The 14756-nt window shown below is 38.8% G+C and overlaps 1 protein-coding gene across 2 annotated transcripts in view; it reads left to right on the top strand.

The window, feature by feature from the left end:
• The window catches only part of mier1b (mesoderm induction early response 1b, transcriptional regulator), a 149663-nt gene that overhangs the window by 127937 nt on the left and 6970 nt on the right, over positions 1 to 14756 (top strand). The window contains exon 10 of one of the 2 annotated variants that reach the window (XM_048162540.1): positions 4834 to 5008. The exons of the other annotated variant lie outside the window; for it this stretch is intronic. Within the exon in view, the coding sequence (XP_048018497.1) occupies positions 4834 to 4886 (53 nt within the window). The 3' untranslated portion in view covers positions 4887 to 5008. Of the gene's footprint in view, positions 1 to 4833; positions 5009 to 14756 lie in introns of those variants that run through there. 2 annotated transcript variants of the gene reach the window in all.

Raw genomic sequence — 14756 nt, 5'->3', positions numbered from 1 at the left:
GATAATGCCCTTCATAATTTTCTTCCGAATACAAGCACCAAGTACCTTTTTGCATTCTTCAGTGGACCAAACTTTTTCTGGATGAATCCCAAATTTCTTTGTCAAATCCAATCTGATTGACTCAGTCACTATTGAGTCCCTGTGCTTTCCTAACAATGATTTGAACTCACTATCTGTCCATAAAGGGGTAGATAGTCCACCTTTCCCAGTTGTTGGAATTAGTCTAGCGTTCTTTATCAACATTTTGTAATGTCTTTCTGGCACCACAATACACTTCAACACTTCCCTGACAGAGCAGAGGGTAATCTAGTTAATACACATCGTAATGTATTCAGCCTTCTCTGGCGAGCAGAGTAGAGCCAACTTGCTAACATAATGTAACAAACATTAACACATGATGCTAATCTTCCCTGACTGATCAGATGATAACCTTCATCTCTAAAAGAACATTTTTAGAGGATAACCTAGTTAACCAAACCCTACAGCTGTCTGTTAACTCTTTTCTGACGGCGCAGAGGATAACAACTTTGTACTGGTCTTAAAGGTTCTGTTGGATAGAGTAGCACTCACCAACCCTTGGTTGTACAGGAAAATTCAGCCTGGAACGAAGTCAGATCTTCGTTGAGCTTGAAGTTTCAATCTGGATTCAGGTGAGGAGCTTTATCCCGGTCACGGCACCAAAACTGTAGGAAACTTTTTCCTCGTCGAAGCAGAGACCAGGAGACGTTCAAGCAGAAGTTACTCTTTATACGCTGTGCATCGCTGTAGTCATCCAAGTCTAAGGCAGTGTACTTGGTAGTTCATATACATTAAAGGGGGAGGGATACATAGAGTAGAGGTGGAGACAATATAAACAAAGCATGCCAATGCAGTGCAGGAATCAGCCCATTCCCTACATTTTCCAGCCATGATCTAATCAGCATAACTGTGTCATTCAAATGCATAGGTGCTAATCCAATTAGTCTGACAGTATCACCCATACCTTTACATTATCATAGAGACAAAGGCACCACTGTATCTTGCACTTGTCATGACAAATGGTCAGGAAGTGCATGAAGACAAAAGGTTAATTTCACAGACACCTGGGCTGCCTGCCTTGATCTCCTTAAAATGTCGTCATCTTTACCTCAAAATGCTAAATACAATGTACTTCACCTTAGTATTTCATGTGCGGTTATGTCAGGATGTAGGATCAGCAGATCTTAAACAGATTCTTAAATTTGTAATCCCTCAGGTGCATAAGCACACGCATACGCAAACAACAGCTCAGGGAGGTCAAAAAACAAATGGAGAAGTGTTAGGGTAATACAACATCAGCAATCACAGACATTCACATTACACTGGATTAGATTTCTCAGAGTACTGTTGAGTTTGCACAAATAACAGTAGGTAGTTTGCTCTGGAAATTTTATAGTAGTTGTCTGAGAAAAACACAAACATGGCAGATTAGGATGGTATTCTGCACTCATTTGAAATTTACTTCTGACATTCTATAATATGAAATTCATCTACATTTAAATGATCTCATGGATGTGGCTGTTGTGGTTTGTGATCATATGGGCACCAGCTGCTGCAGTAAATGTGGTGTATTCAAATGACTTTGACATAGTCCTTTTATATTTACCCATTTTAAATGCCTATTACCTGCCATGCACAGTTGCCCTGAAGCCACCAGGTTGGCGGTGCCACCGGGCTTGGGCCCGTCATCGCTGCCTTCAGCTATTTTTTTTAAGTTTATTTAAAATATAGTTAACTATATAAATGTGAGTCAAAGTTATACCTGGAAATAAATCCTGTTCAAAGATATATGTGAACATCACATATCTGGCATTTGGTGTTTCTGCACTAGAGAAAAAAGAAAAAGAAAGAAAGAAAGAAAAAAATATCATCCTAATCCTGTGTTTTTCTCAGACAACCTCTATACATATTAAAGAGCAAATTACATACTATTATTTGCACAAATTCAACTGAGAAATCTAATCCAGTCTAATGTGAGTATCTGTGATTGCTGATGTTGTATTATCCTAAGACTTCTCTTCATGTGTTTTTTGACCTCCCTGAGCTATCATTTGTGCACCAATCTTATGCACCAAAAGCATGTTTTCATTTAATTTAAATATATGTGGTATACAATGAAAAAATAAAATTAATAAATTGAGCCAAATCACAGAACCTGCAAAGACAATTTTAATATCAGTCTCAGATACTAGTAAGGTATATGTCTAGATTTTTCTGCTCACTTGTGCAATTTTATTGTAAACAGCTACTTTTATAAAAATCAAGTGAAATGTACTTAAATAGGGTTTTTAATAAACTTGAATTTTATCAATAAATAATTTAAAGACATATGCATCATACATTATGTTTGCAAAGACAGCACATGACCTCTCTCTAACATCCATGTCTAGAAAACACACACACTCTCCTCTGTAAAAAACAGATGTAAGAGATGTTAGTATTGTATGAATCAATACATGAAATCACAGGTGTCAGGTAATAATTGTAACTCAAACAACTTTTAGAAAACTAGTCCTGTCGAAATAGTGATATAGTATCGTGGCTTAATTTCAAATGCGTGTGAAGTTATCATTTGCAGTTTAAAATGTTTATAAGTTCATCAATAAATGGGTAATCAGTAAAAGGGTTAAAGACCACTAATCAAGATTGTAATACACACACACACACAAACACACACACACACACAGACTGAAGTAGTGAGAGGGGAGGGGAGGAGGGAGGGGGTAGGGGGGATTGGACAGGGAGAGAAAGAGAGAGAGTGTGTGTGTGTGTGTGTGTGTGTAAAATCCACATTCAAACAAAAATATCTGACGTCCTGTTGTTTGGAGCTAATGACTGTAAATTAGAAAGTTGTCCGGCTTAATGAGAACAATATGTGTACTGAGTTTGGTGACTAGTTTCAACTAATCGCTCACTTTTGTCAAAAGATGGCGCTATAGAGGCCCTCCTCCCCACCTGTTTCTACGGTTTTGCCCATGTCTGCTGGTTGACATCTCTGACGTTTGTATCGAGTTTCATGTAATTTGAAGCATGCTAAGCATCTGAAAAGCATCCAAAATGAATATAAAAGTTTGATGCGTTGCCATAGATAGCAACAGTGTTTGAGATATTGCAATTCTTTTCACAGGTCTATATCTGCTTTGTATTGACATTACACTGATGAAGTTTGAAGCAAACCGGGTAAAAAGAAGAGGGTGATCTCAAGGCATTTTGAAAGTGACACACTTCCTGCTGCCAATTGGTGGTGTTATAACTTTGACTCACAATAGTCACATCCATGTGATCAGCTTCCTACAACGACCACACAGCTGAAGTTTTATAAAAATCAATCAATGTATGGAGACGTTATAACAAATTTCCTGTTTCCATTTTCTCGCCATAAATTCATTGCCTCGCCACAGCCAAACCATTTGAGATATCAAAAATCTGCTGGCCATTTAGCATCCTCAATGTATTGACTTCAAGCTGACCGAGTTTGGTGGTGCTCGGATTAATCGCCTAGGAGGAGTATATCAAATTCCAGAGCATGCGTTTTCCAAACAACCCATAATAGCCGACTTCCTGTTGAGGTGATTTATAACTTAGAGCACGAAAGTTGTTCGGCCCAATGAGGTCTATATGTGTACCAAGTTTCATGCTAAATTGCGAGCTGATTTTTGATATCAAACGGTTTGGCCGTGGCGAGGCAACAAATTTATGGCGAGAAAAGGGACACAGGAAGTGTGTTATAACTTATGCATACATTGATTGATTTTTATGAAACATCAGCTGAATGTTCGTTGTATGAGGCTGATCACATGGATGTTACTATTGTGAGTCAACGTTATAGCGCCACCAACAGGCAGCAGGAAGTGTCACTTTCAAAATGCTTTGAGATCATCCTCTTATTTTTACCCGATTTGCTTCAAACTTCATCACAATAATGTCAAAACATGGCAGATGTAGACCTGTGAATGTATTTGTAATATCTTAAATAGTGTTGCCATGGCAACACGTCAAACTTTAATAATATTCTTGGGTGTTTTTGAGGTTCTTAACATGCTTCAAATTGCATGAAACTCGACACACACATCAATATTGTCGACCAGTAGATATAGCCTTAGAAATGGGCGTGGTGGAGGGGCTCATTAGCGCCACCTTTTGACTAAAGTTGGGGGTTAGTTTTATCTACAGTCACCAAACTCAGTAAATATATTGTTCTCATCAAGCCAGACAACTTTCTAATTTACAATCATTAGCTCTGACCAACAGGAAGTCAGCTATTTTGGTTTGAATGTGGATGAAGACTTTTTTTTTTCCCACCATCCGGGACTTTTTGAAGGGCCTTACCGTGCTCAAAAACTCTTGAAAATTGGCACACATATTGGAATCTGCAGCCATTAGGATGCCGCAGAGGCTGGGACCCGGGTGTAACACGGGCTCTACGGTGCCCCCTTGAATGGGGTCCGAAATCTTGGTCCGTATATCAAACACGCTTGCATGTATTAGTATGAAACTCGGTACACATATACACCTCATCGGGCCTAACAACTTTCGTGCTCTAAGTTATATGCCAGCTCAACAGGATGTCAGCTATTATGAGTTAGAATAGAATAGATAGAATAATAGAATAGAATATATAAACTTTATTACCCCAAAGGAAATTTGTCTTGGACAAATCACCTTCACCTTCACCTTCAGCGAAAACTCAAGATCTTTGAGATTTATTATCGCTAAGATCTTAAGATTAGACTGACAACAAATTATGTTGATCTGGTTAAATATCTATGAGGAGTTAATCACAGTGTAACACATGTCATTTCCTGTGTCCCCCAGGTGGCGCTATGACTGTAACTGTATATTGTCATATGGATGTCTTCAGGTCATGACTCTAATAAAACATGTGAAGTTTGGGGCAGATCGGACATTGTATGTCCGAGTTACAACAACTTCCTGTTTCATGGCGAAACATCAAACTTTGTCAGGCCGCCACAGACACACCCTTTGGTGAAAACTCTAGATCTTTGCAATTTAATGTCGCAAAGGCCTTTAGATTAGACTGACCAAATATGACATTGATCTGATTAAAGCTCTAGGAGGAGTTCGTTAAAGTACAACGTCTGGAAAATGCAAAAAACTGCGAATTAATTCAAAATATCTGACTTCCTGAAAAAAAGAGACTGCTGCTCTTATAAATAACATAATACATACGTACAATACATACTCACACACAATACCTACTTTAAACACACAAACTGCCATCAACCAACCAGTTGCACACTACCCATCTTACAGCACACCTATAATCGTCACAATAAAGTTCGCAAGAAAAAAGATCATCAAATATACATGAATATAGATACATAAAAAAAATAAATAAAAAAAAACGGCATTATAGGAGCAAACCTCTTGCTGACTTGTCATTTAAAGGTCCCATGGCATGAAAATTTCACTTTGAGGTTTTTTAACATTAATATGAGTTCCCCTAGCCTGCTAGAAAAGGCGATGGGTGTAAACCGAGCCCTGGGTATTTTGCTTCGCCTTTGAGAAAATGAAAGCTCAGATGGCCCAATGTGGAATCTTCCCTATATGTTGTCATACAGGGAAAGGTTACCTCCCCTTTCTCTGCTTTGCCCACCTATGAGAGAATGAGCTACTACTGTGAGATTCGAGCACAATATTTTCTTCGCTTGCAAATGAGCGAAGCATGGCAGTTGCTCAGTGTTTAGATGTACAGATGAACACCTTAGTATTTTTTAGTTCCTTCATCTGAGCCTATGAAGAAACAGTGGGTTAATTTTATTTTCTCAGGTAATGCGCTGATACAACTTACCAAAGTTTTGTAAGTCTGCGCCACACATTTCACCAACAAGTTTCCTCAACGTGGGCCAATGCAGCCCAGTTACTGACGCTAATGTAAAGGTAGACAGCATCAACTATGTGTGTGAATACACACACTGTAACACGAGTGTTGTACATTTCTTTGTTGTTTGGATAACCATTCTACTGTTGGCGTCATGCATAACAGCATGCATAAACAAACCAACTAAAGTACCGTATCTCAGACACAATATTTTAAACTAACCATTCTGAGACGTCCTGCTGTAGCCACTGAGTTGCAATTTCTTCATCCGGTGCTTCTCCATCCGGATCAGATTCTGGGTCAAACTGAAAAGTTTGAATGACTGCGTGTCTACGAGCCATTGCGATATAGCCACTGTCAACATTAGCACATGGTACAGTGGCCGCAAGCTGGTTAAGGCCACACCCACCCTCCACCTTGCCCCGCCCCATTCCTCCTCATTAGCATTTAAAGCTACAGACCCAGAAATGGCACGTCCTGAGGAAAGCTTATTGTGGGACTGGCTCGTAGTGGCTGAAATTCTGCACCAAAGCTGAAGAGACTACAGATACAGTACTAGGGGCCACTTTGGCCTATATAAAAGCATCCAAAAAGTAGCATGTCATGGGACCTTTAAAGCTTTGATGGACAGGGGATGGACGAAGGAATTCTTAAAGCAGTTAAGCCTGCACCAGGAAACTCTAAAGCATCTTTCTAAGGGAAAAAGCTGGTACTCAGGGTAAAGGACATGACCGGGATCTGAAATAATTTTTTGGATCTGTCTGATAATAGTTTCATTATAGACAGCCTGAAGTGTGGGATGCTGCGTAACTCCCATGATTTTCATGGCTGTCTGTGTTAACCGTGTAACCTGGGCTTTCAGCTGTACACTGAGGTTGCCAAACCAGGCTGAGATGCCATACCGCAAAATAGGGATGGGTGATATCTTATCATTTGTGATATACCGTTGAATATTCTCCTCACAATAAAAATTTGTCTCCTCGTGATAATAACGATAAGTCTAGTTGATGACATAGTTTCGTGCGCGACCGATTCACCCGGTTGTTGATAGCACGCAAGCCCAGGTGAGACCTGTTGCTATCTGTGTTTAAACCAAACCTTGCCAATTTAAACATTCAGCCATAAGACACAAAAGAGAACTCTTACGCGCTGTGAGGAGATTTGTGTGTACTCATCCAAAGCGCGCAGGGAGGGCTGCGTCACAGCTGTATTTTGTAAACTATCTGAAGACATATTTGGGATCGTTACTTTTGGATACAGTGTTTGCACTGTTTTTACAATTTGTTCCATGGGACAAGTGTGTTGAAAATGTAACTACCTGGTGGTAGCATGTTCCACATACATGTTATATTTACATTCTAAGAGTGTGTTATTGACTGTTTCACACTGAACTTCTTTACTTTATCAGGTTACTTTAACTCCCTCGAGTCGGAGGTATCGCCGGCGATACCACCTCGGTTTTTTTTCTTACCAGTGTGAAAGAGACTCAAAATACTCTGTCAGTGTTGCACATACAATTAAGAGTTATACACCATTTTAATCTGTGGAATATCTTCTTTTATTTGTGTAAAAACAAAATGTTGTGCTTTTTGCAAAATAAAGAAAACTAACATGATCCTCTGAAGGAAGTCCAATCTGATAGTTCTCAGAAAATGAAGTGTAACTTAGTGAATACTAATCACATAAAAATTAGACTTATGTCTAAAGAAACGTTGAAATGTCAGGTTTTAAATCATGTAAGTCAAATCGAAAACAAAGAAATCTCCGTTTATGTAATCTGTATGAAAATAGACATGTCAGACACCTGTGATTCAGCTCATTATCCGCTAATGCAGCCACGCCCACGAAGCGCAGTGGGGCGCCGGTGCTGATGGTGCAGGTGCTGGATGAGAATTTTCCCAGCCTCACTAGCTGCTGCCTGTCTGTCAGGAAGCTGGTGATCCACTGACAGACAGAGGTGGGCACGGAGAGCTGAGTTAGTTTGGGCTGGAGGAGTGATGGGATGATGGTGTTAAAAGCAGAGCTGAAGTCCACAAACAGGATCCTCACATAAGACCCTGGTCTGTCCAGATGCTGGAGAACATAATGCAGTCCCATATTGACTGCATCATCCACAGACCTGTTTGCTCGGTAAGCAAACTGCAGGGGGTCCAGTAAGGGTCCAGTGATGTCCTTCAGATAAGCCAGAACCAGTCTTTCAAATGACTTCATGGCCACAGACGTTAGAGCCACAGGTCTGTAGTCATTTAGTCCAGTAATTTTGGGTTTCTTTGGGGCGGGGATGATGGTGGAGCATTTGAAGCATGAGGGGACTTCGCACAGCTCCAGTGATATGTTGAAGATCTGTGTGAAGATGGGGGCCAGCTGGTCAGCGCAGGTTTTCAGACAGGCTGATGAAACGCTGTCTGGGCCTGGTGCCTTTCTTCTCTTGTTCTTTCTGAAGACCTGGCGCACATCATCTTCACTGAACTGAAGTGGAGGAGTGGGGGAGAGGGGGGTTACAGGAGGTAATTGACATAAACAAAGAATCAATTAATATTTCTCCAAATGTGCATGCTTTTAAGCATATTAAGAAATTACGGTCAATATAAGATTTTAAGAGTATAACAGAGGTCAAAATGTGAAGCTTGAGTCTTGAGTCTAATGATGTATAGTTTGTCAACTGCACATTAACATTTAGGCTATATATTATAACAAATATAGTAGCCTATATGAAATGCCATAGAGGTAGGAATGTTCAGATGCTTTGCATCACAGAAATACATTATATTTTGAAATATAATAAAATAGAAAACCATTATTTGGTTAGAGACTTAGGACTTCTTTTAAAAACATTAGTAATGCATCCAATCTTTTGACTGGTACTGTAATTTAACATAGGCCTATACAAAACTTTCTTCACATGATGTGCAATAATACATGCATGAGATCACAAAAATCATGTTTTTTTGTCAAGAGTGGACATTAATCCTGTTATCAGCATGATCACAGAGGGGTTTTTCACAGCCTACCTGACTGAAAGAGCTCATTAATATGCAGGTCATTAGAGGTCATTATGTGAATCTTCTCAGGTGTGAATCACAGCATTATTCATGATGTTTCACGCCTCCATGCATACTGTGTTTCTTGACAAAAAGTGTCTTACAAAATTTAAATCAATGGATTATTTTATATGAACGAGGAGGCAGGATAATTTTTACATAATTTCGAAGCAAAAACTCTAGTCTACAACCTCCAATACCCAGAAGTCTTGTGAACACAGATTTAATATATTTTTTTGGCCTTATTTCAGTGACTTAAGTTTTTTGTCTTTTCAATAACCACGCATAAACGTTATTCCTTCAAAAAAATAAACATGTGCATACATGTTCCTCACATATTATTGTAGCCTAGTTTATGCTGAATACAGTGTAATGACACTTTTGTCATTAATATGTTTATGAACAATTGAAAAAAGCACAAATGTCAGGGCATGTCAAAACTTCTCAGGGCCCCAAAAATCCTCAGACCCCAGAAGGTTAAAATGTTAGTTACTTTATCAGGATTTATTTGCAGTTGTACTCTGTTGTAATTTTGAAACACAACTGAAGACATGCTTCGTGATTGTTATTTTTGCTGTTTGCACTATTTTTGCCACTGTTTGCACCATGAGAGTATAAATAAATACAGAATCTGTGTTTACATTTTAAACTTGTAATTGATTTTAATTATTATTGTGTAATTGTTGTTGTGTGATGTTTTTCAGCACAGTCACTGGAACACAACTTAAACATAACATAATCTGCTATATAATAATATAGCAGATATTAATAATAATATATATATAAAATCGTCATTGATATCGTTATCTCAATAAATACCTGAAATTATCGTGATAAATTTTTTAGGCTACATCCCTACCGCAAAAGGCTCTCAATTACAGCATAATAGAAAAGAAGCAACACTTTCTGGTTAACACCAAAGACCCTCAGCCTATGTAAGAAATATAGTTGCTGTTGAACCCTAATACAGATGTTTTGTACCTGAAAACATCTCCATGTCAGTTTATTATCAATGTGTATGCCCAGATATCTGTAGGAATCAACCTGGGCTATATACTGGTCAATGATGGCCACTGGTAAGTGGTCTCCAATGGATTTGGAGTCAAACACAATCTCCACTGTTTTCTTAGTGTTGATGGTGAGAGAATGCTTGTCGCACAACTGGACAAAATTCTGGACCTCATGTTTATATGCAACTAAATCTGATATATCTAACATGAGACCCAGAATAGTTGTATCGTCAGAGAACTTAATCATATAATTGTTAGCAGTACTACATGTACATTCATTAGTGTACAATGTGAACAGTACAGGGGAACTAACGCACCCCTGAGGAGCACCAGTGCTGATGGTCAAAGGTTCACCTGACTTGCTGACTACGATTAGTCAAAAATGAGTGGAACCACCTAATAATAAAGGGGTTGACATTCATCCGCTGCAGTGTTTTCAAGAGAACATGATTGCTGCAGAGTGTTAAAGGCTGAAGTAAAATCTACAAACAACAGTCTGGCATAGGCCTTAGGATTCTCAAGATGTTTAGTCACTAGGTGCACTATACTATTGATTGCATCGCCAGTGCCTCTCTGGTGTTTATATGCGAACTGGTTAGGGTCTAGCTGTGGGCCTACATCAGGCTGTAGTTTGTTCATAATGAGCTTTTCCATGCACTTCATCACTACAGAAGTTAAGGCAATGGGTCTAAAATCGTTATTCTCCTGTGGGCAGGGTTTCTTGGGGACAGGTGTAATAATTGCCCTTTTCCATTGTGTCAGTACAGTGTGAGAATGCAGGGACCTCTGGAAAATGGGGCACCAGGCAGATGTCAGTTCATCTGCACATGATCTTAATAAAAGGCAGAGATGCCGTCTGGACCTGTGGCCGTATTGACATTAATTTGCCTAAGGACCTTGTTGACAGATTTAAGGTCAATCTCTAGCCTATCAGCATCATCAATAGCAATACTATCAAGCACCAATATTACATTCAACTGAGAAATCATGATTGTCAAACCTCTTATAAAAATAATTCAGCTCATTTGCTTTTTCCAGTTCATCTACAACATGCAAAAATGTCTTAGTAGGTTTCATGTTGGTGGCTATTTTCATTGAGTCCCATAATTTTTTAGAGTTCATAGTTTGGAGGTTTTCCTCTATGGACTCCCTGTGGTGTTCCTTTTGCTTCTTTAAGTTTCTGGTTCAACTCTTTTTGTACAGTTTTAAGTTGTAAATTATCTTTGGTCTTAAATGCCTGTTTTTTTCTGTTAACACTCTGGAGTCTGAGGTATCGGCGGCGATACCACCTTGATTTTTTTCTTACCAGTGTGAAAGAGACTCAAAATACTCAATGTTGCACATACAATTAAGAGTTATACACCATTTTAATCTGTTGAATATCTTTTATTTGTGTACACTCAGAGTAAAAACAAAATGTTGTGCTTTTTGCAAAATAAAGAAAACAAACATGATGCGTGATCTCTCATCTCCCTCTGAACGAAGACCAATCTGATAGTTCTCAGAAAATGAACTGTAACTTTAGTGAATACTAATGACACAAAAATAAGACTTATGTCTAAAAAAATGTTGAAATGTCAGGCTTTAAATGTGTAAGTCAAATCGAAAACAAATATTCTCTGTTTATGTAATCTGTATGAAAAGAGACACATGTCAGACGCCCGTGATTCAGCTCATTATCCGCTAATGCGCCCACGCCCACAGAGGGAGCGCTATTCAGAAGCAAATTGAGGCAATACATGTATACATCATCTCAATCGTGTATTTATTGTCTTCAAACGTGTTTTGCATAGCCATAGTTAGCGATCTCTGGAAGCCTTTGTTAGTTCGGTTAGTTCCTGGATTGTCACATGGCCTATTCTTCTTTAGGAGGCATTTGTGGACTACAGGTGTACAGAGTGGCCTCCGGCTGCAAGTATGAATTGAAAACACAGTATCCAGCACTTATAGTAATGACAAATAAATATTGAATAAATATTACTCCTCTGTATAGAAAATTGACATAAACATATGAGAATCCATCAATATTTCTCCAAATGTGCATGCTTTTAAGCTAAAAGGCTATATGAAATGCCATAGAGGTAACATAATTGTTCAGACACTTTGCATCACAGAAATACATTATATTTTAAAGTATATAATAGAATACCATTATTTTAAATTGTAATAATATTTCACAGTATTGCTGTTTTTCTGTATGTTTGATATACACCATGATGAGCTTGAGACATGATCACAGAGAGGGTTTTTTCACAGCCTACCTGACTGAAAGGCCTCATTAATATCCAGGTCATTACAACTCATTATGTGATTCTTTTGTCTTCTCAGGTGTGAATTACAGGATTATTCATGATGATTCACGCCTCCACGCATACTGTGTTTCTTGACAAAAAGTGTCTTAGAAAATGTAAATCTTTCTATTGTTTTATATGAACAAGTAGGCAGGATATTTTTTACATAATTTTGAAGCAAAAACTCTAGTCTACAACCTCCAATACCCAGAAGTCTTGTGAACACATATATAATATTTTTTTGGCCTTATTTCAGTGACTTAAGTTTTTTGTTTTTTCAATAACCACGGATAAATGTCATTGCTTAAAAAATACAAACATGTACATACATGTTCCTCACATATTATTGTAGCCTAGTTTGTGCTGAATACAGTGTAATGACACTTTTTCCATTAATAGGTTTATGAACAACTGAAAAAAGCACAAATGTCAGGGCATGTCAAAACTTCTCCAGGCCCAAAATCAGCCTCAGACTCCAGAGGGTTAATACAGTTCTTCACCTCCTTTGTGATATAAGGTTTGTTGTTGGGGTAGACTTTTCTTTTCGGTTTTGGAATCACAGTATCAACACAGAATTTTATGTATTTGCAATTCTTTAGGGCTGTCTTATATGTAGGAATCAGATGAACAGTATTATGGTCAGAATTAGACAAGGGTAGTTTAGCTATGGCTGGATATGCATGTTTTAAATTTCCATAGCGTTTGTCCAAAGTCCTATTCTTCCTGGTATCACATTTAATATACTGTTCAAAACCTGAAAGTACAGTATTTAAATTACAATGATTAAAATCTCCAATGATAAAAATAGGAGCATTTGGGGTGTTCTGTAATTGTTCAAGAACACAGTCTGCTACCTGTGTCGCAGCTCGTGAGGCATTACCATTGGGGGGGTACATGAACAGAGCAGATAAGGATGTTACCAAACTCACGTGATAGATAGAATGGCCTGGGACTTACACATAACAGTTCAACATCAGAGTTACAGATTTTCTCCTGAACTGAGTGCTGTCTGCACCACTTGTCATTTATGGACAGGCAGAGCCCACCACCTTTGCTTTTTCCTGACAGTGCACTCCTATCAGAGCGAATATGTGAGAACCCATCTATTTCGACAAGACTGTCAGGGTCTCTGGGTGTAACCAAGTCTTGGTAAAAAGCATAATACAGGACTCGCGGTACTCAAAGCATCCTTTGTTGAAATTCAAAATTCATCCATCTTATTCCTCAGAGACCTTGTGTTAGTCAGGATCATAGATGGCAGTGGGGGTCGATTACCTCTTTTCCGTAGCCGCTGCCGTGCACCTCCTCTCCGGCCTCTCTTCCGCAGTTGCTGACGACGTGGAGCTCTCATGCCCTCTGGTAAGTTTTAGTGAAAGATCGGGACAGGTCTGCTGCATATCCACAATAGCATAAAGACAGGAGCGCCTCCCTCGAATAAACTAGTGCCCGATTGCCACTATTTTTGCAAGTGGGAAAAAGTTCACACAGGGGCGCCATTGCCAACAAAAAAAGTCCCAAGACACACATCGCATTCAGTCCTTTTTGTCCTGATGACATGAATTATACAGAGCATACAAAACGCTCACAAAAAGGCCATATAAAACTATAAAACTAGCTAACAAACAAAGAGCAGCACGAATGTGTGTGTGTCCGTGTCGCCTGCAGAGCAGCGCCACTGAAGTGCAATTAAGTGCAATTGAGCTGTTTGAAAAATGCATGCCCTGGAATTTGATATACTCCTTCTAGGTGATTAATCCAATTTCCAAACTCAGTCAAGAGTTAAGACATTGATCATGCTAAATTGCAAGCGGATTTTTAATATCTCAAACAGTTTGGCCGTGGCAAGGTAACAAATTTATGGTGAGAAAAGGGAGAGACAGGAATTGTGTTATAACTTTGCATACAGCGAACATCGTGTACCACGCGTATGTCTTTAAATTAATTATTTATTGATATAATTTAAATTTATTAAAAAGTAAATTTTTACATGATTTTATAAAAGTGGCTGTTTAAAATAAACTTGCATAAGTGAGCAGAAAAATCTAGACACGTACCTTACTATTACCTGAGACTGATATTAAAATCGTCTTTGCAGGTTCTGTGATTTGGCTCTATTTATTGTTTTTTATAATTTTATTTTATTCATTGTATACCACACATATTGAAATTAAATGAAAGCATGCTCCAGATGAGTTCAGCTGTGCGAGAAGCATACCCCCACCCAGGATTTCCTTCCAAAAACTCCAAACAAAATAAAAAGAAATCAACAAAACAACAAACAATGTTCAGATGGAAGGACCGCTCACACGCAGCCCAGCTGAAACACTCTAACTAAAGCTGGGCATACACTGTGCGATTTTCGTCCGATTTTGAGCCGAATTCTGACTCGTGCGACTCTTTTTTGAGTAGGGCCGATTTTCAGCTTTGTCGTGTGTCGTTTGTCGTGCAGTGTTCGTGCAGTGTACACGGGGAAACGAGAGGCGATAAACCTCTCCCGACTGGCAATCGCACGGTCGGATGAAGTTCTGGCATGTCAGAAATTTGGTCGCCCCTC

This window comes from Megalobrama amblycephala, linkage group LG17, assembly GCF_018812025.1.
Source record: "Megalobrama amblycephala isolate DHTTF-2021 linkage group LG17, ASM1881202v1, whole genome shotgun sequence".
NCBI classification, from domain to species: Eukaryota; Metazoa; Chordata; class Actinopteri; order Cypriniformes; family Xenocyprididae; genus Megalobrama; species Megalobrama amblycephala.
The sequence above is the reverse complement of the archived record's forward strand: the minus strand, read 5'-3'. Positions and strand labels throughout refer to the sequence as shown.